The sequence below is a fragment of the Aulonocara sp. 'chitande type north' Nkhata Bay genome, linkage group LG23, assembly GCF_057382095.1.
Source record: "Aulonocara sp. 'chitande type north' Nkhata Bay isolate Kocher_YH1m ecotype deep benthic linkage group LG23, A_spYH_male_GT1.1, whole genome shotgun sequence".
Lineage (NCBI taxonomy): Eukaryota > Metazoa > Chordata > Actinopteri > Cichliformes > Cichlidae > Aulonocara > Aulonocara sp. 'chitande type north' Nkhata Bay.
In genome coordinates, this window is record NC_141365.1 from 35,405,324 (window position 1) to 35,427,805 (window position 22,482).

General features: G+C 42.0%; 2 protein-coding genes across 3 annotated transcripts; one reads left to right on the forward strand and one right to left on the reverse strand.

The window, feature by feature from the left end:
- Positions 1–297: 297 nt before the first annotated feature.
- ccnt2b (cyclin T2b) lies at positions 298–21,978 on the reverse strand. Of its 2 annotated transcripts, XM_086281879.1 has the most exons (11): positions 21,790–21,978; positions 20,719–20,877; positions 11,764–11,948; positions 11,148–11,229; positions 10,931–11,059; positions 6,626–6,686; positions 6,282–6,344; positions 6,143–6,188; positions 3,913–4,076; positions 2,450–2,520; positions 298–2,346 (listed from the first exon to the last, which is right to left on the reverse strand). In XM_086281879.1, exons 3-11 carry the CDS (start codon positions 11,919–11,921, stop codon positions 1,285–1,287), a joined length of 1,836 nt encoding a protein of 611 aa, XP_086138005.1. In that variant the 5' UTR covers positions 11,922–11,948; positions 20,719–20,877; positions 21,790–21,978; the 3' UTR covers positions 298–1,284. The 2 variants fall into 2 exon arrangements, with proteins under 2 accessions (XP_086138005.1, XP_086138004.1); XM_086281878.1 differs by lacking the exons at positions 20,719–20,877; positions 21,790–21,978 and having other exon boundaries at positions 11,764–18,183.
- LOC147302326 (general transcription factor II-I repeat domain-containing protein 2-like) lies at positions 8,562–9,377 on the forward strand. The gene has a single exon (XM_086282098.1). The coding sequence runs from the start codon at positions 8,562–8,564 to the stop codon at positions 9,375–9,377; it is 816 nt and encodes a 271-aa protein (XP_086138224.1).
- Positions 21,979–22,482: the final 504 nt, after the last annotated feature.

Consider the following 22,482-nt stretch of genomic DNA (forward strand, 5'->3'; position numbering starts at 1 on the left):
GCTTGCCTCCCCCGCAGAGCACGGCTCTTTGGAGGCGTCTGCTATATAAATGTAGGCTGGGGAGTGCAGTACATCACACAGATAGCTCAAAAGGGTGTACTCGTATTCTTTGGCATGCTTAAAATTTTCAAGTTGGTCATACTTAAACTTTTGCTCAGAACTGGTACTCCAGTTTGGGCCACTGGTTTGTCGCAGCTATGCCATTTTGGAGTGGTCATAACTCACTGTCCCACAGTAACAAAATTTAGTCCCATCGTAACAACATTGTAACAAACAAAATGTCAAACACTTCCATAATTCAGCATGTTATCTTTTACACCTTTATTTGGGCTCCCAATACACAAATCAAGGATATGTTCATCAATACAGAGTCTGCTTTAGATCTCATGATACATTGAATGGAAGGAGGTCTGGACTGATGCAATAAACCAATAACAGTTTAATTCTGAACTACAGTCCTATATACACAATCTTATTTTAGAGATCTGTATTTTCTTGTAGTTAATAACATTTATCATACTGAATAGTAATTGACAAGGTACAATCACACGGCCTTTTTTTTTTTTGCGCTTTCAGCCGCTATATCTTAAATGCACTTTCACAGCAGATGTAAAGTAAACTTCATTTTAGCTCTATAGTGAATCTGCACAAAACTTCAGGCACGGCCCGATAGGCAAATGGAGTTCCCCTCACATTTTTATTTGTTCGGAACTGTTGATGCGCTCTTTTAAATATATGCAGACCGTGTTTCCTAAGAGAGACGCCAAAGTTTTGCTTTTGTTTTCGTCAGCAAACCGACGAGGTGATACATCTCCACAGATACAGGTAATAAACCCAAACAGAGGAAGATTCGTTCTTTTATCAAAAATTCAAGACCTGAGATTTTTAGTGAAACAAAATGTCTTAACATACAAAAACGGAAGAAAAAACAAACAAACAAAAAAACATGAACTGTAAACTGTCACAATGGTTGCGTTGCGTCTTCCCTTTTGTGACTAAAAACATCCGTGTTAAAAATAGATGTCAGCTCAAGTTAAGAGAACATTTAAAAACCTCTTTTTTCAGCCGCATTTCAAAAACATCCAATTTTTGAGTGTGCGCTGCAAGCTAGTAGTACACAGCTCTATGACATTTGACAGTTTGACAAGAATCATCAATGATCAGTGTGTAGACACGACTGAGGGTGATGCAGAATTCAGATAACTTAAGACAAATAAAATCATTTTTAAAATTTTAATAAACATGGTAATACCTTATTGTAGACAACACTGGGGACTCTCTGGGTTACAAGTTCATCCCTTGGGCACTTAGTAAAGAGTCCAGCATGTCAAAAGTGTCTTTGTAGTCAGTGTGCTGCCCGTTAGATGTCAGCATGCCGTTGGTTCCGTCATGGCCGTGGTGCTCCATCATCCTCTGGTTGCTGTCTGAGTAGTGAGACGAGCTCAGGCTTCCTTTGGAGGTCCTGCTGCTCTTAGACGAGTGGTGGTGGTGGTGGTGGTGGTGATGGTGGTGATTGTGGCTGCCGGCATCAGGGTGGGGTCTCTTACGAGACGAGCCAGAGGAGCTGCCCTCGATGCAGTGGTTGCCGGGAGTACGGGCAGATAAGGAAGAGTTGTCTATTGCCCCTCTGTTGTTTGCACTGAGGGAGTACGAGTGCGAGTGGCTGTGTTTCGAGTGGCGGTGGCTGCTGTGCTCTCTGTGTTTGTCTTTGCCTGGCAGAGCCCCACCCTGCTCCGAGCTGCCGTGGCGCTCCGATGAAACTTTGATCCGCATTTTGAGCTCCTCGCTAGTGGCCGAGCCGTTTTCTGCGTATGAGGCTGCGAGGCGAGGTTTTTTAGAGCTGGGCTTTTCTTTCCTGTCACCCGGCTGGCTGGCCTGCTGCGGCTGAGAACGTTTCTTGTGGTGGTGAGAGGACAACGGCGGAGGAGTGTAGACATCTGTGCTTGGCTCCTCCTTAACGCCGTTCTGCAAGGCCAGCTCGGCCGCGTGTTTCTCTCTGTACTTTTCCAGAGTCAAGACTTTCTGTGGCCGCGAAAAAGCGGCGGTGTTCACAGCGAGCTCGCTGCTAGTCCCGCCTGCAGCTTTGTGTTTGGGCTTCACCAGGGTGAAGTCTGAGTGGGCGGGCTGGGAGAACTGGTCGTACCCGCAAGCCTTTGATTGGTCGTTTAGTGGCTGGTATGAGGCGAACGGGGTTGTGATGGTATTTAGGTTGGGCATATCTGTAGAGTCTGATGCTGAGGGGAAAAAGGAGTTGGTGACACCAGGAAGGCTTTCTAAGGATGTTCCCTGGAAGGCAGTGTCCCCAGTTGAACCATCTGTCTTTGGCTTCTTAGCAGCTTGAATCGCCTGCAGACAGAAAAGGCAAACTCAGCATGACATACGAACAATACAAATCTCCACAGTACCAGCTGTGCCCTATGTTCTGGGCTGTCTGATGTTTTTCACCTACCCTCCAGTTTCGTATCCTCTTCAGCTTGCTGGGTGTCTTCTCCAGGATTTGAAGAAACTCATGGGTGAGCTCTGAAAACAAACAAGGCAGCCTCAGCTCTACCAGCTCTCTAACAAGGGCTCAATTGTAACACACAAGGTGGACAAATCCACTGAGCGGGACTCGCTATAATTATCAAAACAAAACCATCAGCTGGCTCTACAGAGCTCTTGCAGATGGACTCCAGGACCCAGAGAAGGAAGACGACCAGTGTCACCATTTGCAGTGAAAGACTGTATAACTGCAGTTTGAACATACGACACTAGATGCACCGAATAAGCAGATGAACTATTCTAAGGACAGCAGTAACGTGGCCATTCAGATCAGAGCTCGCTGTTTAGAAGAAACGTTTAAAGTACGAGTAAGACGATGGTCCAGTGTCAACTCTGTTCTAGACGAGGGATAAGGAAGGAAACAGGTAACGTTGCTAAAATTTAAAGTCGGAGCCTTCAGACTATGAAGAACTAGGGCAACACATTTTCAGATTAAAGGTGAATTACAGGTGTGTGCGACTACTAGACAAAAACAGTCACTATTCTCAATCCTGGGTACCAGATGTACTTGTCATTTAATCTAAATGTTAATAATTAAACATTTTAATTGATACCCAGTGCTGGTGTTGTGTCCTAAATGTTATGCAGCCATCTGCCACCAGATAGAGCTGCAGCTCCATAAAGCCTCAGTGTTCCCTGTGAAATAAAGTCAAACCTCATACTAGAAAGTAGTACATATGCAGGGTTTTCCTGGCTCAGAATGGACCTTTGGTTGAGGGGCGATTTTATATGTTAACAAAGCAGAAATCGCAGCACAGCCAACATTTTAATGTGTGTTTGGGGATTTTTATCAGATGACCTCTGTGCTGTAAAATCAGGACAAATAAATTACTGAAAAGCAAAGCCCGATTTGTGTTAGTCTTTGTGGGTGAGGTCACTGTTACGTACTCGTGCAGCAGTCTGACAATAAAAAGAGAAAAGTGTTTATCGTGATCTGATCTACAGTCTGCACAGAAACAGATTCCTCAGTTCCTCTGATACACAAGACATGGAAATGTGCTGGTGCTAAAACTTTGTGGCCCACACAAAGCAAACACTTGTGTCACACCCAATTTAGTGTTGGCAATGCCGTAATATACTACTGCTGGAAGCTCTGGGAGAGCCTGGGCTAAAAGTGAGACCCAGCTTATTCACCATCTGTCTAAAACACAGCAGCTGTGGATGAAGAGAGACCACACTGTTGGAAGGTGAACACATTGTGTTTGAAGTTTATGTTGCTTTTTTAAACACATTTAAAGATGCTTGATCAGAAAGAAGAGTTTGTAACTTTTTTGTGCTTTATGAAATGCTGAGAAGACACTTTCCTTGTACGAACTGTGTGACTTTACTTTGCTGGGATGTGAATTTCTACAACTCAAAATATGCTCTTACCGTTAAGCAGCTGTAACGTTACTGTGCGGTCCACATACTCCCACCAGTGTTTGCCATCTGTAGACACAGGGATCTCCCATTTGGACCACTTGCAGGCCAGGTGGATGCAGACACATGCGACGACTGTGGGCCTGTACTGTAGGCAGAAGGTGGTGAGGTGCAAACTGCAGGAGACAAGAAACGCAAAAGACGACTGTCAGCTGACGGATCTGCGCACCAACTTGCATGATCTACTATATATTTTACTGTTTAACAGACAAACAGTGGTGACTGTCAGATTCAGTTATCTTCGTATCACATACACATATCCTTACCTCACAGGACTCCCCTGTCTAAAACCTATATCTGTTAGATTGTGTTCCTAAATGTCTCAAATGATTACATAAATATAGACGTACTGATTTTTATTATTTGTTTTGTGTTAATGTAAAAATGATGGAAATTACAAAACAACAGCGTTTCTTAATCTCTTAAGAAAAATAAAGAGTTTCAGTTTTGATATTTTTACACAGCGCTTATATACAGTATAAAATTAGTGACGATTCAAATGTAGCCACGCTGAGACTGAGAAACACTGATGTTGATAGCCAAGACAAGTGATTACGCTTTCAGTTTTCTACAGTTAATTTCTCCCACACCCTAACACCCAAACTACACTGCAAACTGCCCCACAAAGCCTGTGGGCAGCTTTGAAGTCATCATGTCACAGCAGTTTAATGTCACAACCAGTCTGTGGGCCACTCTTGCTTGTGCTCTTACGTGTCCTTCAGCCGGCTGCAGAGAAGCGCAAAGCCCACTGTCTGCGCTTTTCATGCCGTTTCCCCTGATGATGTTTCACACCTCTTTCGTGGTGACCTCAGCTGTCGCTCCCTTAAAAGTTCAGGCCAATAAGTAGTCCACACTGAGCTACAAGTCGTTGTTTTTGTTGGAAGAATATGTCAAAGCTAGTTTATGTACCCCTGTGTGTACACAGCTAGCTACACACCAACAGTACTAAGTACCAACAAGCTTAACAAGTCATTCATCAAATGTCTTTGAATCACTGGAAGCTAAATGAACAATGACGTCTATATTCTTCCAAGCAGAACACACAGGCCCAACTAACAGAAGCGTTTAAATATGGGGTTGCAAAGAAATGGGTTATGTCACAGTAGCAATGTCCATCTTTTATATACAGAGTGTGTGCTTAAAAAAATAGAGGCCTATTGTTGCATTTGAAGCCCACAGACAATATATATTTGCACTTTATTATATGTTTCAACTCTATTAGCCTTAGTCTAAAACTTTAGGAGAAAGTAAGTAAAAGATGTGTCTATTATTCATCTGTAAAACAAAAAAACGTTTGCTATGTCGAGCTTCCTATGTCACAACAGTGGCTGTCTTTTTACCAGGCTAAATCACCATGGTAACATAAAACCAGGAGACTTACGTTCAGAGGTTTAGTTTGAAATCAGCTTAAATGCCCTTTGTAATATACTTTCTCCCCCAATCAACATGATTTTCACTTTGATATGTACAAACCAAAACAACATCCATGTCTCCAAAATTAGAGTATGGGACAGTTTTAATGCTTAGGTAAATCCAGTTTAAAGCGAACCCTTCATCTGATTAAGACTGAATGGAGAAGACAAGACTCACAAATATCTTGTGTGGAAAAAGATTCACGTAACGCATGAAGTGCCCCTTGTTATGTGAGCACGAACAGAGTCTGAAGGAAGAAGGGATTTAGGTTTTGTTGAGCTAGCTAATATTCCTCACAGTACTCCGTAGTGACCCTCTGGAGTCCTCTAGAACAAAAGCATTCAGTTTGCAGTATAGTTTGGCGTTTCATTGTTAGCTCCTCTGGATTTAAAAAAAGATCAAAAAGAAACATTTAAAAAGAACAGTAACCGTACTTACCAAGAAACTCTAAAAGTTTAAGAATCTTTAGTGGCAATCTATATTCAGGCTACCGTTTGAGACTTTTTTTTTTAAAGACATGTGCACTCGGTACCAAACAACTTCGAGAGGTAAACAGCAACACTACACTCCACATTGTGCATTCAACCCCTATGTGCCAACACAGAGCCCTTGTACAATACACCGCACACAGCAGCCTGGTCGGTACTTCCCCATTGGGGGTTCCCAGGATCCAAGTGCAAACAGGGCGTTGGACACAGGAAGGGGTACCCTGCAGTGCAGGAAGCTATAGTGTGCCATTACAGTGCAATAATGGGAACAGGATAACAACCTGTTGGTAGCCATATAATAGGAAGTCTGTGCCAAATCCTTGCTTGCTGTAAAACAAGAGAAAAAACTGGTTTTAGAGCAAAGCTGATAACACACAGCAGTAGTTCTTGAAAAGTAACAGGTGAGGAAAAAGGTAATACCTCGCACTAGCTGGGAACATCGCACAACATCTGTGTGCGGATGATCAACTGTTATTTCAAAACCTGCAACCAGGAAGGAAGATTGTCAGGCAGAGGTGCAAATACAGAAGCAGAACATCAGTGAGATAATGTTTTGGGTTTTTTTTTACATTTGCTCAACAGAACGGGAGGAAAAACGCTGCATCAGAATATGTGAAAAAGTGTCAGCATGCATGTGTGATACTTTAGTCATTTTCTTCTGTGTGTAACCCCCCTCTTGGTGTTACACTGGTCTATTGTAGAAACCAGGAAAACCAAGGACAGCAGAAAGTGTGTGCAGTCTGTGCAGCGCAGCCTGTACTCACCCAGAGTTTGTAGCACGATTGTTTCCAGTGCTACAAGCTCTTGTGCCTGCTGCTGGAATGCCTGAAACAGATCAAGCCGTGAAGAATTAAAAACGACCCTCGACAACCACAAACAAATCCATTTTTATAAGCGCACACACAAAACAAAAATACAATCAGTGGACAGGAATGTTAATGGAGCAAGCCTGTTAGCATTATACATTAGGGATGTCACAAAACTCGAATTTCAAACTCTATACCATTTTCAATGCCATGGAAAGGTGTCGACACCATGCTGCAACAACAGGAGCAATGGCGCAGAATTCATTTCTGCTGCAGCTGTTTACATCCCCAGTTCTGCTCATCAGACCTGAAACCCATTTGATTCCTGCTCTGCTCTGGATTTCACTCATTATTTGCTCGGATTAGTTCTCCACACGCTGAACTCTACTCAGTTCAGCTACGGATCGCCTGCTAGTTCATAAAGCCAGCGACCCGTCAGTGTTTGTAATCTACTCTGCCACGGCTCAGTACTCCAGCACGACCTGCAGTCTACCAGCTGTTACTTTAATGCTAACAGATGGCTAATGTGGCTATCAGATAACTGCTAAAAGGTAAATGGCTAATGCTAACGTGTGCGCCTTCCAGGTTAACATTTAGGAAAACTGTTTAATACTTTAATGCTGTTGAAATGGAAACTTTCCTGACCTCTGAAATTCCTCCTGAACTCTTCTTCAGTGTTATGAAGGTTAACTACTTCAGCTGTTAGTGAGAGGAGGAGCTGTGTGAAGTTGTGTGTCGAAGGCTGAGGCAAAAGACAGCACTGTTGGTATCGATGCTGTTGTAAAGAAGTTTCGTAATTCAGTAGGAATTTTAGTATAAATTATAACCAAGTATCATTTCTTTGTGAACTCTACTGGATATAATTGGTTTAATTTGGTGGACACACACGCTGACATACACAGACACGTTTATACAAAAACTGAAAAGGTTGATGTGTGTCCGTCTCCGTTTTGGATGGGTGGAATTTTTTCTGTATACTTGTGGCGGTCACCTTGTGCTAACAGTCAAGACTGAATTAAGCCCACCCAATCATCATTAACAATTACATTTTCTTTTAAGTAAATGGAAGTTTAAAACTTCAAAAAAGCCAATATGGAAAAACAAAAGAAAAGAAACAGCCATGCTGCAAAACATGAAAAAATTTGGATGTAACCAAATTATCTTTGTCCTTTCTTGTACAACAAACTAAGACTGAAAGACTTTTGATTAAATTAAGAAAATTCAGCATGCAACTCACGTTTAACAGTCTCTGATACTCAACATTATCTATGATGACACTCAGCGAACTGTAACAGAGGCTACTTCTGTGAAAAGCATTTGATTAAATTAAGCAAATTCAGTAATTAACTCACATCAGTCTCTGACTTCAGAGTCAGCTGTGACAACAGATACGTTTATTCTAGACATCAAACTGCAGCTGCGATTACTTTACAGACAAAAAGCTGCAGTTTGCTGCCTGCCATCGCTGCCTCCAGTCAGAGGTCAAACCTAACAAATGGTGCGATCCACACAGACTCCAGTACACATCTCATGAGTGTCGCCTGCTTTTCACCAGACAGCAGAGCTCAAAGTAATCACTTTGTTAATCAAGGCCTTTCCAGCTCATTTTCACATTAAATTATTATTATCCCGATCTACTCAGCCATGTCGACATCTGGCACTTCTGACACACAGGAGTGGGCCTTCACATGCAAAGAAAAATAATGGTTATGCATCTGCCCTCTTTTATATAAATGAGGTTGTGGGGAACAGTTGTGCCAAACCAATGAAAGACTCTAGTACAGGCATGGGCAAACTACGGCCCATCAAACGTTTTGATCCGGCCCGCCAAACTTGAAAAAAAATTAATAAATTAACCTTGTTAATGTTTTATTTCCCCTGCAATTCTGATGTGATGAAGCTTCCCCGGAGTAAGCTTGTTAACGTCACCACAGATGGATCTCTGAATTTAACGGGAAAAAACGTTGGCCTGCTGAGGAGAATCCAGAATAAAGTGAAAGATGAAAACCCTGACCAGGATGTCATTTTTCTCCACTGCATCCTCCACCAGGAATCTCTATGTAAATCGGTGTTACAGCTGAATCATGTTGTGAATCCTGAGGTGAAACTTGTCAACTTCATACGCGCACGGGGACTTCAGCACCGTCAGTTCATTGCATTCTTGGAGGAAACTGATGCGGATCACCAGGACCTGCTTTATCACTCCCGTGTCCGCTGGTTGAGTTTGGGCAAAGTGTTTCAACGAGTGTGGGAGCTCAAAGAGGAGATTGGCGTGTTTTTGGAGCGGCAGGGGAAGACTGAGGAATTTCCTGAGCTGAGCAACAAGAGCTGGATGTGTGACTTTGCGTTTGCTACGGACGTATTTTCACACTTGAATGAGCTCAACGTGAAACTGCAGGGGAAGGAGCACTTTGTGCATGACATGCACACAAACGTGAAAGCCTTCAAATCCAAGCTGGCTTTATTCTCCAGGCAGATTTTGAACACGTCATTCACTCATTTTCCTACACTAGCCACGCTGAAAGAGGCCGGAGCAAAAGTAAAGAAATACAGTGAGTCACTGGATGCACTGCACGGAGAATTCTGCCGTCGGTTTTTGGATTTCGATAAAATTGACAATCACTGGCCTTTCCTCTGTCACAAGACCCTGAAACAGCTCCAGAGGAGCTTCAGCTCGAACTCATCGACCTTCAGTCCAACCCTGCCTTAAAAGAGAAGTTCAGCTCTCTGAAACTAAATGACTTCTATGCTTCACTCAATGATGCCGCGTTTCCAAATCTAAGACGAAAAGCGCAGATGATGTTGGCTTTGTTCGGCTCTACCTTCGTGTGTGAACAGACATTCAGCGTCATGAACATCAACAAAGCCAGCCACAGATCCAAGTTAACAGACCTACACCTCAGATCCATCCTGAGAATCGCCACAACAAAACTAACTCCAGACTTTGATGCGCTGCCTAAAAAAGGAGACCAACAACACTGCTCCCATTAAAATGTGTCTCCGTGATACGCACGTTGTTAAAATGAACAGTGTGCGCAGATCAAATATAACGCTTCACAGACTGACTTGCTGCAACTGTTTCGTTCTTGCACTGGTCGTTGTTGACTTTTGGCACCGGGGAAACAAATTGAATAAAAGGAACAGGACAAGTACATCTGCATCTCCTACCGTTTTTGGAAAAAAAAAAATAAAAAGAGTCAGGAGGAGAGTGATGTGATATCCTGAAGGATAACAGAACTTTCAGTGCTTTAAAATAAAATGTTCATTTATTTGATTTTCAGTGTTTAAAGACTCATTTCGAAGTCAGAGATTTTATTGTAATGTTCTTCTTCATTTTCATTGGAAATTAAAGGACATGTTTTCTCCATATCCCAAGATGTGTATTTTCCCCCCCAATGAGGTGATGTTTTCAAAGCATGCCATCTATCTGCTCCTGTTCCGGCCCCTTTGTCAAATGTTAGAACTCAATGTGGCCCACGAATCAAAAAGTTCGCCCACCCCTGCTCTAGTATAAACATGGTTAGAACCCGATGAAGAGAAGAAGGACGGGCAAGTTTTTTTTATACATTTAAAAAGGGTGAAAGGTCCAAAAGACAAATGTTAAGAGCCATTTTGTCTATTTAGCTGATGTCATCCTACGCTTTAGAATTAGTCACCAACCATATGTGAGCAAGGCTTTCCAGCAAACATTCACTTCACACTGGGAGTGAGATAACTTCCAGGTATGTCTCCGCCTCTCCTTTCTCTAGGAACAGCACCGTTTTTTGTGCTTGGGGCCACGTAGTATGCATTATAAAGGATAGCTAGCACTACCTTAACGGTCACATAACCCCCAAAATGACCCAGGCTCACTCCTAGTAGTGGTATTGTTATTTCCAATCTCACAAGGTAATGATAGGATAATCAGACCATGGAAAAAGGTGCTCAACCTTTAAGACTGTTTCCTTTCAGCTCATGGCACAAAGTTGGTTTAGAAGATTATATACTGGCATAAACCGAGGGATCGTAAAACCTCAGAACTAGTGATCAACATGTGTTAAAGTTTTCCAGAGCTAAATAAGAGATCTGAAATAAAATAGATCAGCAGGACACATATCGAAAAGAAAAACAAATAGACCAAAAACCTCGGCTTCACGTTTCTACTAGTCGCAGCATCAGTACAATCCATATGTAACCTCTAAAAACCACACTGTAAGGTCTGTGAAACATTAACTTACAAAGTATGGAAAAACATAAGCTCCAGAGCAGTCACAGTTTACTCACGTTGCTTTTAGTGTCCAGGGGAGGATCTTGTGGGTTAATCCAGGCATGGGCTATTTTAATGACGTGCTCCAGCTTCCTGGGCTGCTCCTCAACTTTAGCTGCCAGGAACAACGTAGTCTGGGAAATTATCTATACAAGGGAGGAAAGGAAAAACACAGTTTTGCTAGTCTGCGGCAAAGGTGATCGTGATATCAGCGAACAACGCAGCGATACTTACATTTCTATTGAATTTGGTGAAGGAGTGGATCATATAAAACCTGTGCATATAAACTATAGCAGTGTTGATAATTAATTGAGAGCTGAGTGAACGGTTAAGGAAATCACATGGATGGTTCACAGGCAAATAAACAACGCCATTAGATTAGAAAGCTTAGTACTGAGTTAAGGCCTTGGAGATCGCAAAACGTGAGGCCGCGGGTTAAAACCCTGTCAACACACTCATAATTACACAAAGCCCACATTTCCAACGTGGGCTGGAATCGTGTATAGAGTGGCAAAATGTTTACAACACACATACGACTAATATCAGTATCTCTGCTTTTAGTAGACAAAAGCTAACAATAGAAACAACAGACTGACGAGCCAAACAATAGCTAAGCTAGCTAGCGGGCCTCATCACCTCCGGCGGGTCACAAACGTCCTGTGAGAGGAGTTAAAATGGCTCATCTTATCAGAGAGGCCTATGTATACAACACCGAACCATTGGACACCTGTTTACACAATCACAGGATAAAATATAACAAGCATTTCATTTCGAGCCGCACTCTATGCTAATGCTAACTACAGACAGCCCGCCTGCCGTCCGGCAAGACTCAGCGTTTCAGAAAGGATACACGTTGAGTCTCTGGCCAATTTCTTGGATTAAGTTGGCAGCCTGCTGTCGGTAAGCGAGCTCTTTGTCTGCTTCTATTCCACAGCGTCGAGACGGCGTATTTTCGAGCTGCTCCCGGGTGAAGAGCCATTTCGTAGAGGGTCCCCGGTGGACCGCCATTACGCTCCCACTGCCAAGCCCGACGGTCTAGCACCGGGAGGGAGTGGGGCAAGCGGGGCACCGGAAGGAAGAGAGAAGACGCGTAAACCGACACGAAACCGGTAATATATTCTGTGAATAGCGCCCCGACGGTCGGTGGTGCAAATCGCACGCCGTGTAGACAATGCGTTACTGGTGTTCCAACCCGATTTTGTTTACAAATAAAAAACAAACAAACCCAAAAACTAAAGCTGAATTATGTAATTACTCCAGTAGGTTGCTTTATTTAGCCCAGAAACACTAACAGCTTGTCTGTGTAGTTTCGCAGTAACCATTTAAATTAAGACTAGCGAGAACGGGAGTACGGACTCGATTTAAAAAGTAAAAACGAAAATATTTATATTATTAAATATTACCCACTACAGGTCACAACTGTACTTTGGGCATTGCTGCTATTATATGTATTATATGTATAAGTGTATATAATGATGCAAGTGCCCTTTGACTGCTTTACCTTTGTGCCGATTTTTATTAAAATCAAACATAAAGTACAAAAGACTTATGAAAGCAGGCATGCGGGTTAGTTCTGTTTGTTTGTTTGTTTGTTTATTTATTAACAATTTTACTGTTATGGATGTTTACACATCCAAAAAATGATCACTGTGCATTAAAGTAGTTAGCACATGTTGATGATGTCATCAAGCTGCGCCTGTTTTGGTGAAAGCATGGCAGCAGCTAAAACCATTATCATCTGCAAATTATGGCATGCGACAGTCATAGCAAAGAGATGAAGCACTTTTGAAATATGGGGAAAGCCAAAAACTACGCTTCCTCCATTTCCGTAACATTGATTCATTAATGTTGAATTCTCTCGCAACTGTTCTATTCCCATGTTGTTGCAGTATATTAATAACTAACCTCGTATTGTGGATGAGTAATAATCAGTTGTTCTCCTGACTGAAGTTTGGCCCGTGTATAGCATCTTGCTATGCGATTGCATTTGTCCCTGACCACCAGAATCCCTCACGTTAACTTTTAATGAGTGGAAAAAAAGTTGGCGTTCATCCTCCAGCTTCACTATGCTAATGTTATGCTAACATAGCTGTGTCGCTAGCAATCACATAGCACATCATTATATACCAGATAATCCAACTTCAGTGTTGCCCTATCATATATGTATGTGCTCTTAATCTGAAAGGTATAAATACGGAAGTGTGTGTTCAATAAATGTTGGCGCAGAGGAAGGCGTGTGCCTCTGATGTAAAACTCTAACAAGGTGTATGTGGTTTATTCCTCCATGAGATGTGCGAGTTACCACGGTATTTCTGCCCTAGAAAATGGAACATCCAACAGGTTATGGGCCCAGAAGGGATGTGGGAAGCCGGTGGAACAGTCTGTGCTTCGACGGAGATGAGAGAAACTACGAATTGTGGGAAACAAAGTTCCTGGGATACATGCGGCTACTTGGGCTAAAGGCCGCCATTTTGGACGAGCCCGGCGAGTCGGAGGAAGAAGACAAGGACTTGGGCTACGTTCACACTGCAGGCGAAAGCGCATCAAATCAGATTTTTTTGACCCTATGCGACCCATATCCGATCATGGTGTGACAGTGTGAACGGCACAAATCCGATATTTTCAAATCCGATCTGGGTCACTTTCGTATGTGGTACTGAATCCGATCAGTACCACATACTGAATCCGATCCGATGTCTCAGAAAGCGACTGCTGTGTGAACGGTCAAGCCGCATTAAATCCGTCTTTTACGTCACTGATACAAGACAGACGCCAATTATCAGCGCCAGAGAAGACATCGCGAACGCTTCCTGGCCATCCGGTGAAACTGCTGGGAAGACAACGTTGGAGAAAAGTTAACATTTTATTTGTACTGCATAACCTGCAGATTCTGACAGAAATCTGCAACTATCCTTTGAAGCACCGCTCCTCTAAAACAGCAATAAGGATAATTATTAGGTTATCTACATTATTATGTAAATAACAAAATAACTTAAAGCAAAAATCGGGAAACATGAAGTCCGAAGTCTTTATATTAAGGCCATCAGTCAAACAATATAGTTTGTTCTGGGTCTAAACAGAGCGCGTTGTGTATGACGTCTTCTTTTGCGCATGCGGGCCGCTTTGAGCGTTCACACTAGAGCGCGTTTGCTGTCGCATTTTATTTGTAGTGTGAACGAGCAGACAAAAAAAATCGGATTTGATCAAAAAAATCAGAATTGAGCATTAAGACCTGCAGTGTGAACGTAGCCTTGGATGAAAAGAATGAAGTAGCTTATGCAGAGCTAATCCAAGTATTGGATGATAGAAGTCTTTCACTCGTGATGAGAGATGCCAGGGATGACGGACGGAAAGCGTTGGGAATTCTGAGAGAGCACTACGCCGGTAAGGGGAAACAACGTGTGATTAGCCTGTATACGGAGCTAACGTCGCTACAGAAAACGCCCAGCGAGAGCGTCACAGACTATATGATAAGGGCTGAGACTGCCATTACAGCTCTGAGGAATGCAGAAGAGACATTAAGTGATGGACTGCTTATTGCAATGGTGTTAAAAGGGTTGCCTGAATCTTTCAAGCCGTTTGCCATACATGTAACCCACAGTGACAAAGCAATGACATTTAGTGAATTCAAAGCTAAATTAAGAAGCTACGAGAGCACCGAAAAGGCCACATGTTCTGAAGACAATGTGATGAAGGCAAATAACTGGAAGAAAGAGAGAGACAATGCAGAAATCATATGTTACAACTGTGAAAAAAAGGGTCATATAGCACGTGAGTGTTACACAAAGGCCGAAAGGAAAGAACAAAAAGAGAAGCAGTGGTGCGGTTACTGCAAAAGCTCAACGCATAAGGACAGCGACTGTCGCCGACGAAAGAAGATTACTGCTAAACACGTAACCGATGCAGAAGATCATAGTTTCGCGTTCAAAGCTAAAGACTGTGGAAATCAAGGGCTGAAACAGAGAGGCCTAATGGTTGATACAGGGGCCACTTCTCACATTATTACGGACATTCAGAGATTCAAAAGTTTTGATGAGACATTCGCACCTGGAAGACACTTCATGGAGTTAGCTGACGGGACGAGGACGAGTGGGGTCGCACTGAAGAGGGGAGATGTGGAGGTCTATCTACAAGACAGCGAGGGACGAAAGGTGAAGGCGACACTGGAGGGAGCCCTTTACATTCCCTCTTACCTGCAAGATATCTTCTTGGTCCAGGCGGCGACGGCTAAAGGAGCCTCAGTAACCTTCAAGAAGGGCTGCAACCAGCTTATCCATAAGAACGGGACAAGGTTTAAGATAAGTGAATATGAACGCCTATACTATTTGAACAGTGTTACATCTGATCATTATGTTGACAACGACGAATGCAATGGCTGTCATGATGTAGAAACTTGGCACAAAATCCTCGGCCACTGTAACTATGAAGACTTGGTTAAACTAGAGAACATTACCGAGGGTATGAAAATAAAAAGGTAAAGCTAAACATTACCAAGATTGTGAAGTGTGTATAAAAGGGAAATTTATCCAAACCAGGAATAGAGAGCCTGACGAAAGAGCAGAAGAAGCATTAGAGCTAATGCACACTGACTTAGCTGGACCAATAGAACCAGAAGCTAAAGACGGGTTCAGGTACACGTTAGCATTTACTGATGATTACTCAGGCACAATGTTTGTGTACTTTTTAAAGGCTAAAAGTGACACCGTAAAAGCAACTGAAAGATTCTTGGCAGACGTCGCCCCTTATGGGCAAGTAAAGAGAATCAGGTCAGACAATGGAACTGAATTTACATCTAAAGAGTTTCAGACATTGTTAAATAAAAACACAATAAAGCATGAGACATCAGCGCCGTATTCACCTCATCAGAATGGGACTGCTGAGAGACAATGGCGAACACTTTTTGAAATGGCACGGTGTATGTTGATCGAAAGTAACCTGCCAAAGAGATTATGGACTTATGCTGTTATGACTGCCGCAGTAATTCGTAATAGGTGTTACAACAGACGCACAAAGCAAACCCCTTATTACATGCTGACAGGAAAGAAGCCAGACATGTCGAGGATGGGGATTTTTGGATCAGTTTGCTACGGTTACGGACACAACAAAAAGAAGTTAGATGCGAGATGTGACGAAGGAGTTTTTGTGGGTTACGATAAAAACAGTCCGTCATATCTAGTCTACTACCCTAAAACAGGACGAGTTCTTAAACATAGGTTGGTTAAGTTCCTCACTAAAGGTGTAGTTGAGCACCAAACCCAGACCACTCAGGATGATGACGATGGAGATGATGATTTGACTCCAGGGGACATCTTGAAGTACCCCGCTAGAATGGACAAAACAGGGAATGACCAGAGATCAAATGAAAGTATGATCCTGGAACCTGAAAGTGACATTCAGGACAATGTCATAAATGACACACAAAACTCAGACAAACAGAGTGACAGAACAGAGTCTGAACGATATCCTAAACGAAACAGGAGAAGGCCAGATTACCTGAAAGACTATGTCCAAACTGCAGAAGACGACCAAACATCGCTGACTGTAGATTACTGTTACAGGGTGATGTATAACATACCAAAGACATTTGAAGAAGCTATGCAGTCATCGAACTCTAAGTGTTGGTCAGATGCTATGGAAGATGAAATGAGATCCTTGAAAGACAATAATACGTTTACTCTAACCACACTGCCAGAAGGTAAAAATGCAGTGGGAGGGAGATGGGTGTATGTGATAAAAGAGAACCCGAATCGGACTAAAACATTTAAAGCAAGATATGTTGCTAAAGGCTATAGCCAAGTTCAAGGCATTGATTACAAAGAAACCTTTTCGCCGACTGCAGATATGACATCAGTGCGTACTCTGATGCAATTAGCAGTACGGTACAACTTTAAACTCCATCAAATGGACGTGAAGACTGCTTATTTGCACGCCCCAATCGATTTTGAGGTGTATATGCAGCAACCAGAAGGTTTTGAAGTAAAATCAGACACAGGTGAAAAACTGGTCTGCAAACTAAACAAATCACTATATGGTTTGAAACAATCTGGCAGGAACTGGAATAAGATGTTGCATGACCATTTATGTGAAAAAGGTTACAAACAAAATCCTGTAGACCATTGTGTATATTCCAGACAGACAGCGAGTGAGACAGTGATTCTTATCATCTGGGTTGATGATGTAATCATAGCTGCCAACAGTGAAGACGCTATCAGAAACGTGAAACAAATGTTGAATGAGAAATTTAAAATGAAGGATCTTGGTGAGCTCAAACATTTCTGGGTATTGACTGTATACAAGAGAACCATGAGATAAGACTAAACCAGACACGGTACGTCACAAAAATCCTGGAAAGGTTCAAAATGTCTGACTGTAAGCCACGTTCTACTCCTTGTGAACTCAAAAATGACTTTGATGCACATGGTGAATCAGCTGATTCAGGAAAATATAGAGAATTAGTGGGCAGTTTGATTTACCTAATGACATGTACAAGACCAGATTTGAGTTGGATAGTGAGCAAACTGTCACAATCCCTATCTGAGCCAAAAGAGCATCATTGAACAGCAGCAAAACATGTATTACGTTACCTTAAGGGGACACTAAACAAAGAGCTGTGCTATAAAAGGACAGAAGGAAACCTAAATCTTATAGCATACAGCGATGCAGATTGGGCCACAGATTTGAGTGACAGGAGAAGTACAACGGGTTATTGTTTTGTACTATCCAAAAATGGGCCAGTGATCTGCTGGAAAACCAGGAAGCAAGCTACAGTAGCTTTGTCAACGTGCGAGGCAGAGTACATGGCGATGGCCGCCACAGTACAAGAAAGCTTATACCTCTCACAGCTACTTAATGGCATGGACATTAAAAGGCAATATTCACCAGTTACCATTCTTGCAGACAATCAAGGTGCAATTGCATTGTCCAAAAATCCTATAAACCGTCAAAGATGTAAACACATCGACGTCAAGTATCATTTTATTAGGTCTGCTATAACTGAGAAGGAAGTACAAGTTAAATATTGTGCAACAGAAGACATGGTAGCAGACATCATGACTAAGTCTGTAAGTAAAGTGGAAATAGATAAATTTACGCATATTTTGTTTGGAACATAAATGTTGATATGTGAATATCATGTAAATATGTATATCATGTAAATGTGTAATGTACAGTGTTAAGAGCAAGTGGGGGTGTTGCCCTATCATATACAGGGAGTGCAGAATTATTAGGCAAATGAGTATTTTGTCCACTTCATCCTCTTCATGCGTGTTGTCTTACTCCAAGCTGTATAGGCTCGAAAGCCTACTACCAATTAAGCATATTAGGTGATGTGCATCTCTGTAATGAGAAGGGGTGTGGTCTAATGACATCAACACCTTATATCAGGTGTGCATAATTATTAGGCAACGTCCTTTCCTTTGGCAAAATGGGTCAAAAGAAGGACTTGACAGGCTCAGAAAAGTCAAAAATAGTGAGATATCTTGCAGAGGGATGCAGCAGTCTCAAAATTGCAAAGCTTCTGAAGCGTGATCATCGAACAATCAAGCGTTTCATTCAAAATAGTCAACAGGGTCGCAAGAAGCGTGTGGAAAAACCAAGGCGCCAAATAACTGCCCATGAACTGAGAAAAGTCAAGCGTGCAGCTGCCAAGATGCCACTTGCCACCAGTTTGGCCATATTTCAGAGCTGCAACATCACTGGAGTGCCCAAAAGCACAAGGTGTGCAATACTCAGAGACATGGCCAAGGTAAGAAAGGCTGAAAGACGACCACCACTGAACAAGACACACAAGCTGAAACGTCAAGACTGGGCCAAGAAATATCTCAAGACTGGTTTTTCTAAGGTTTTATGGACTGATGAAATGAGAGGGAGTCTTGATGGGCCAGATGGATGGGCCCGTGGCTGGATTGGTAAAGGGCAGAGAGCTCCAGTCCAACTCAGACGCCGAGCAAGGTGGAGGTGGAGTACTGGTTTGGGCTGGTATCATCAAAGATGAGCTTGTGGGGCCTTTTCGGGTTGAGGATGGAGTCAAGCTCAACTCCCAGTCCTACTGCCAGTTTCTGGAAGACACCTTCTTCAAGCAGTGGTACAGGAAGAAGTCTGCATCCTTCAAGAAAAACATGATTTTCATGCAGGACAATGCTCCATCACACGCGTCCAAGTACTCCACAGCGTGGCTGGCAAGAAAGGGTATAAAAGAAGAAGAACTAATGACATGGCCTCCTTGTTCACCTGATCTGAACTCCATTGAGAACCTGTGGTCCATCATCAAATGTGAGATTTACAGGAGGGAAAACAGTACACCTCTCTGAACAGTGTCTGGGAGGCTGTGGTTGCTGCTGCACGCAATGTTGATGGTGAACAGATCAAAACACTGACAGAATCCATGGATGGCAGGCTTTTGAGTGTCCTTGCAAAGAAAGGTGGCTATATTGGTCGCTGATTTGTTTTTGTTTTGTTTTTGAATGTCAGAAATGTATATTTGTGAATGTGGAGATGTTATATTGGTTTCACTGGTAAAAATAAATAATTGAAATGGGTATATATTTGTTTTTTGTTAAGTTGCCTAATAATTATGCACAGTAATAGTCACCTGCACACACAGATCTCCCCCTAAAATAGCTAAAACTAAAAACAAACTAAAAACTACTTCCAAAAACATTCAGCTTTGATATTAATGAGTTTTTTGGGTTCATTGAGAACATGGTTGTTGTTCAATAATAAAATTATTCCTCAAAAATACAACTTGCCTAATAATTCTGCACTCCCTGTACAAAGACCCGAAAGAAAAGCCTAGAAAAGAACAAGCAGGATTAAAAGAAATGGAGCAAAGATGCGAGCAACTCGAGAAGCAAAATGCAGAAACAAACGATCAGTTGAGAACCCTTATCCTGGAGAAAAAAGCGCTCATGGAAAAATACCTGGAAACGAAGAAAAGAGGCTTCTGCTGGTTATTCAGATGATTTAGCCTCGTCCTCCTCCACCTGTGATCCATCTTAATTTTCACCTCTCCTGTCCTCCCTCTCCCTTTCTCTCCTAACACATATTCCCTACCTTCTTAATCTTTTTTCTTTTTTTCACCCTCACCCCCCAACCAGTCCCAGCAGTTGACTGCCCCCTCCTGAGCCTGGTTCTGCTGGAGGCTTCTGTCCGTTAAAAGGCAGTTTTTCCTCCCCACTGTCGCCTAGTGCTTGCTCAGAGGGGATTGTTGGGGTTTTCTCCCCCCCCCCCTTCATTTACTTGTTTTAATTTTTTCTTTACTTTTTTCAACTTATGTAACAAAATAATAAACCAATTGAATTTATCCTTTGAGTATTTTTCATCTAATCTTTACAGAATTAAGCTCTGTCTTTTATTTGCTTGTTAAAACTCCATAAATGGTGAAGTAAAAACCCTGGGATATGGTTTTAAACATTGAAATAGACTAACCAACTAGTCTAAAACTAAGAAACACTTAAATATTATGTTAAATTGAAAACAGTTAAAAAGAAATATCCCCGTTCAAAAATGTCATGTGATAATCTCATTGGTTTATGGAGTGATGATGACATCATCACTCCTGGAGGGAAAAAGGCGCACAAAAGTGGCAGGCAGACGAAGAAAAAACAGCATAATGATACTTTTACGTTTTGAAATCTACAAAGGTTTGCACTGTGAGAATCAACTTGTGAGAACTGTGACTAATCTTCATGTGTGTGTGTAAAAAAAAAAAAAAAGAATAAAGTGAATAAAGTGTATAAAGTGTGTGGCGAGGGGCTAGTTATTCTGAGAAACCCTACTGCAATAAATGAGGGACCACTGTATATACTTTCTCTTTGAGTCTCCAGGTGAAGGCACAGCCATGAAGTCATCCACTAGACAGTCCCAGATGGCCGTCGCTACCTGGGGGATGATCTGGCTCACCGTGGACACACCGACTCTGTAACTGAACGCGATGGTCCTGAAGGAGTCCCTGGTGGCAAGGAACCTGGACAAAATTGTTCAAAATTAGTATTACGTGTACTGCAGTTACAAAATACATTATTCAACCTCCAAAATACTTTTGTGATGTCAGATTTAAATTACAAAACATAAATCTTACATAAAACATTTTGTAATTATAAGGATAATTACATAATATATATTAGATATAATATAAAACAGTCAGTTGTGTTTTGTTTTAACTTTAACATATCATAATTTGATTGGTAGCAACTTTTACCACTACAGTGAGCCAATCACTCATAATTCCTAAACATGTCAATCAGGTAGGAATGAAGTAAGACATTAATAGAAATAAAGAGTTGTACGTAGCCTTTTCCTTGCATAAATCATTGCTAATATTTTTGAAAAATTAACCTGTGATAAGACAGCATATCAAGATAGAATATGCTGGATAGAACCATATAAGTAAAGATGAACCAAACTGTTCACAGTTTTATCTGACTCTCAGTTTTAAGAAAGGCTGGTGACCCCTGTTATAGAGTCTGACAGCTGCAGGGATTATATACAAATATTCAACTATACCAGAATTAAACCAGGTCTAAATAAAAAAAAAGGAGTGAGTATCACTACAAAGATTAACCCACAGTGGTCCTCATACCACAGTTTGATATCAGCAAACACCGAGAGCATACACTGATACGACACCACAGCCATGCTATCAATGCAAACACTGATAACAGCATAAATCGAATTAAATCAGGTCTTGATGAGAGCTTCTGAGTATCACTAGAAATATTATAAACAGTCGTCTCCATACCACAGTTTGCTATCAGTAAACACCGACAGCATTCACTGTTAGCATAGCACATCCATGTTAGCAGTGTATAAACGATAGTTTAGCATACATTAGCACAGGCATCAATAAAGGACTACCGTATTAAACACTTTTACTAACCGCAGGCAGATGGATAGGCGACAGGGATTGAGCGCCTGTAGTTGGTGTCTAAGCGGGCGATGCTTGAACCAATGCGGGACAGCAGGTCCTCAAACTGGGCGAGGGAAAGACGGTGGTACCGCTGAAAGCGGCCGTCATCCAGGCGCAGCTCCTGGACCAAATGGTGAAACTCACCAAACTGCTCACGCTTCTGGAGGACCTGATGGACCCACCGAGGTACGGCGAGGGCGGCTTAACAAATGACAGCATTTGGCATCCTTTTAAAACACACATACCTAGTAAAGATATAAACCTCACTGTGGCACATATATAGTCATTTTAATATTTCGAATCAAAAACAGTTCTTATTTAATTCAGTGACAGCAACGGGGACAAAGCTATTTTTATAACGCTTTGTCCTGCATCTCGGGAAATAGAAACCTCCGAAGAAGCTGAAATTCACCCCTTAGACGATGGGAACCATTTTTAAGGATTGATAAAGCCATCCTCTGTACCTGCTTAGAGTACAGGGAGGCTAAACAAGACTGTGGCTCACCTATCAGACGACTGGACCATCTCACTATCTGATTTAGAGAGTTTTTCTCTGTGACAGAGGTCTGACCAAACCATGCCACCAAACAAAAGGATAAAACAGACTCAATAAAAGAACGATAAAACAAAGTTAAAATTTTTTGGTCAGTGTGGAAATGAGCA

Coding starts and splice junctions, on each gene's coding strand:
- LOC147302326 (XM_086282098.1), top strand. CDS start 8,562: ATGAAGCTTCCCCGGAGTAAGCTTGTTAACGTCACCACAGATGGATCT.
- ccnt2b (XM_086281879.1), bottom strand. CDS start 11,921: ATGGCGGTCCACCGGGGACCCTCTACGAAATGGCTCTTCACCCGGGAG. Junction 11,230..11,763: donor ATTGGCCAGAGACTCAACGT/GTATCCTTTCTG, acceptor CCGTTCACTCAG/CTCTCAATTAATTATCAACA. Junction 6,345..6,625: donor AATCGTGCTACAAACTCTGG/GTGAGTACAGGC, acceptor TCCTGGTTGCAG/GTTTTGAAATAACAGTTGAT.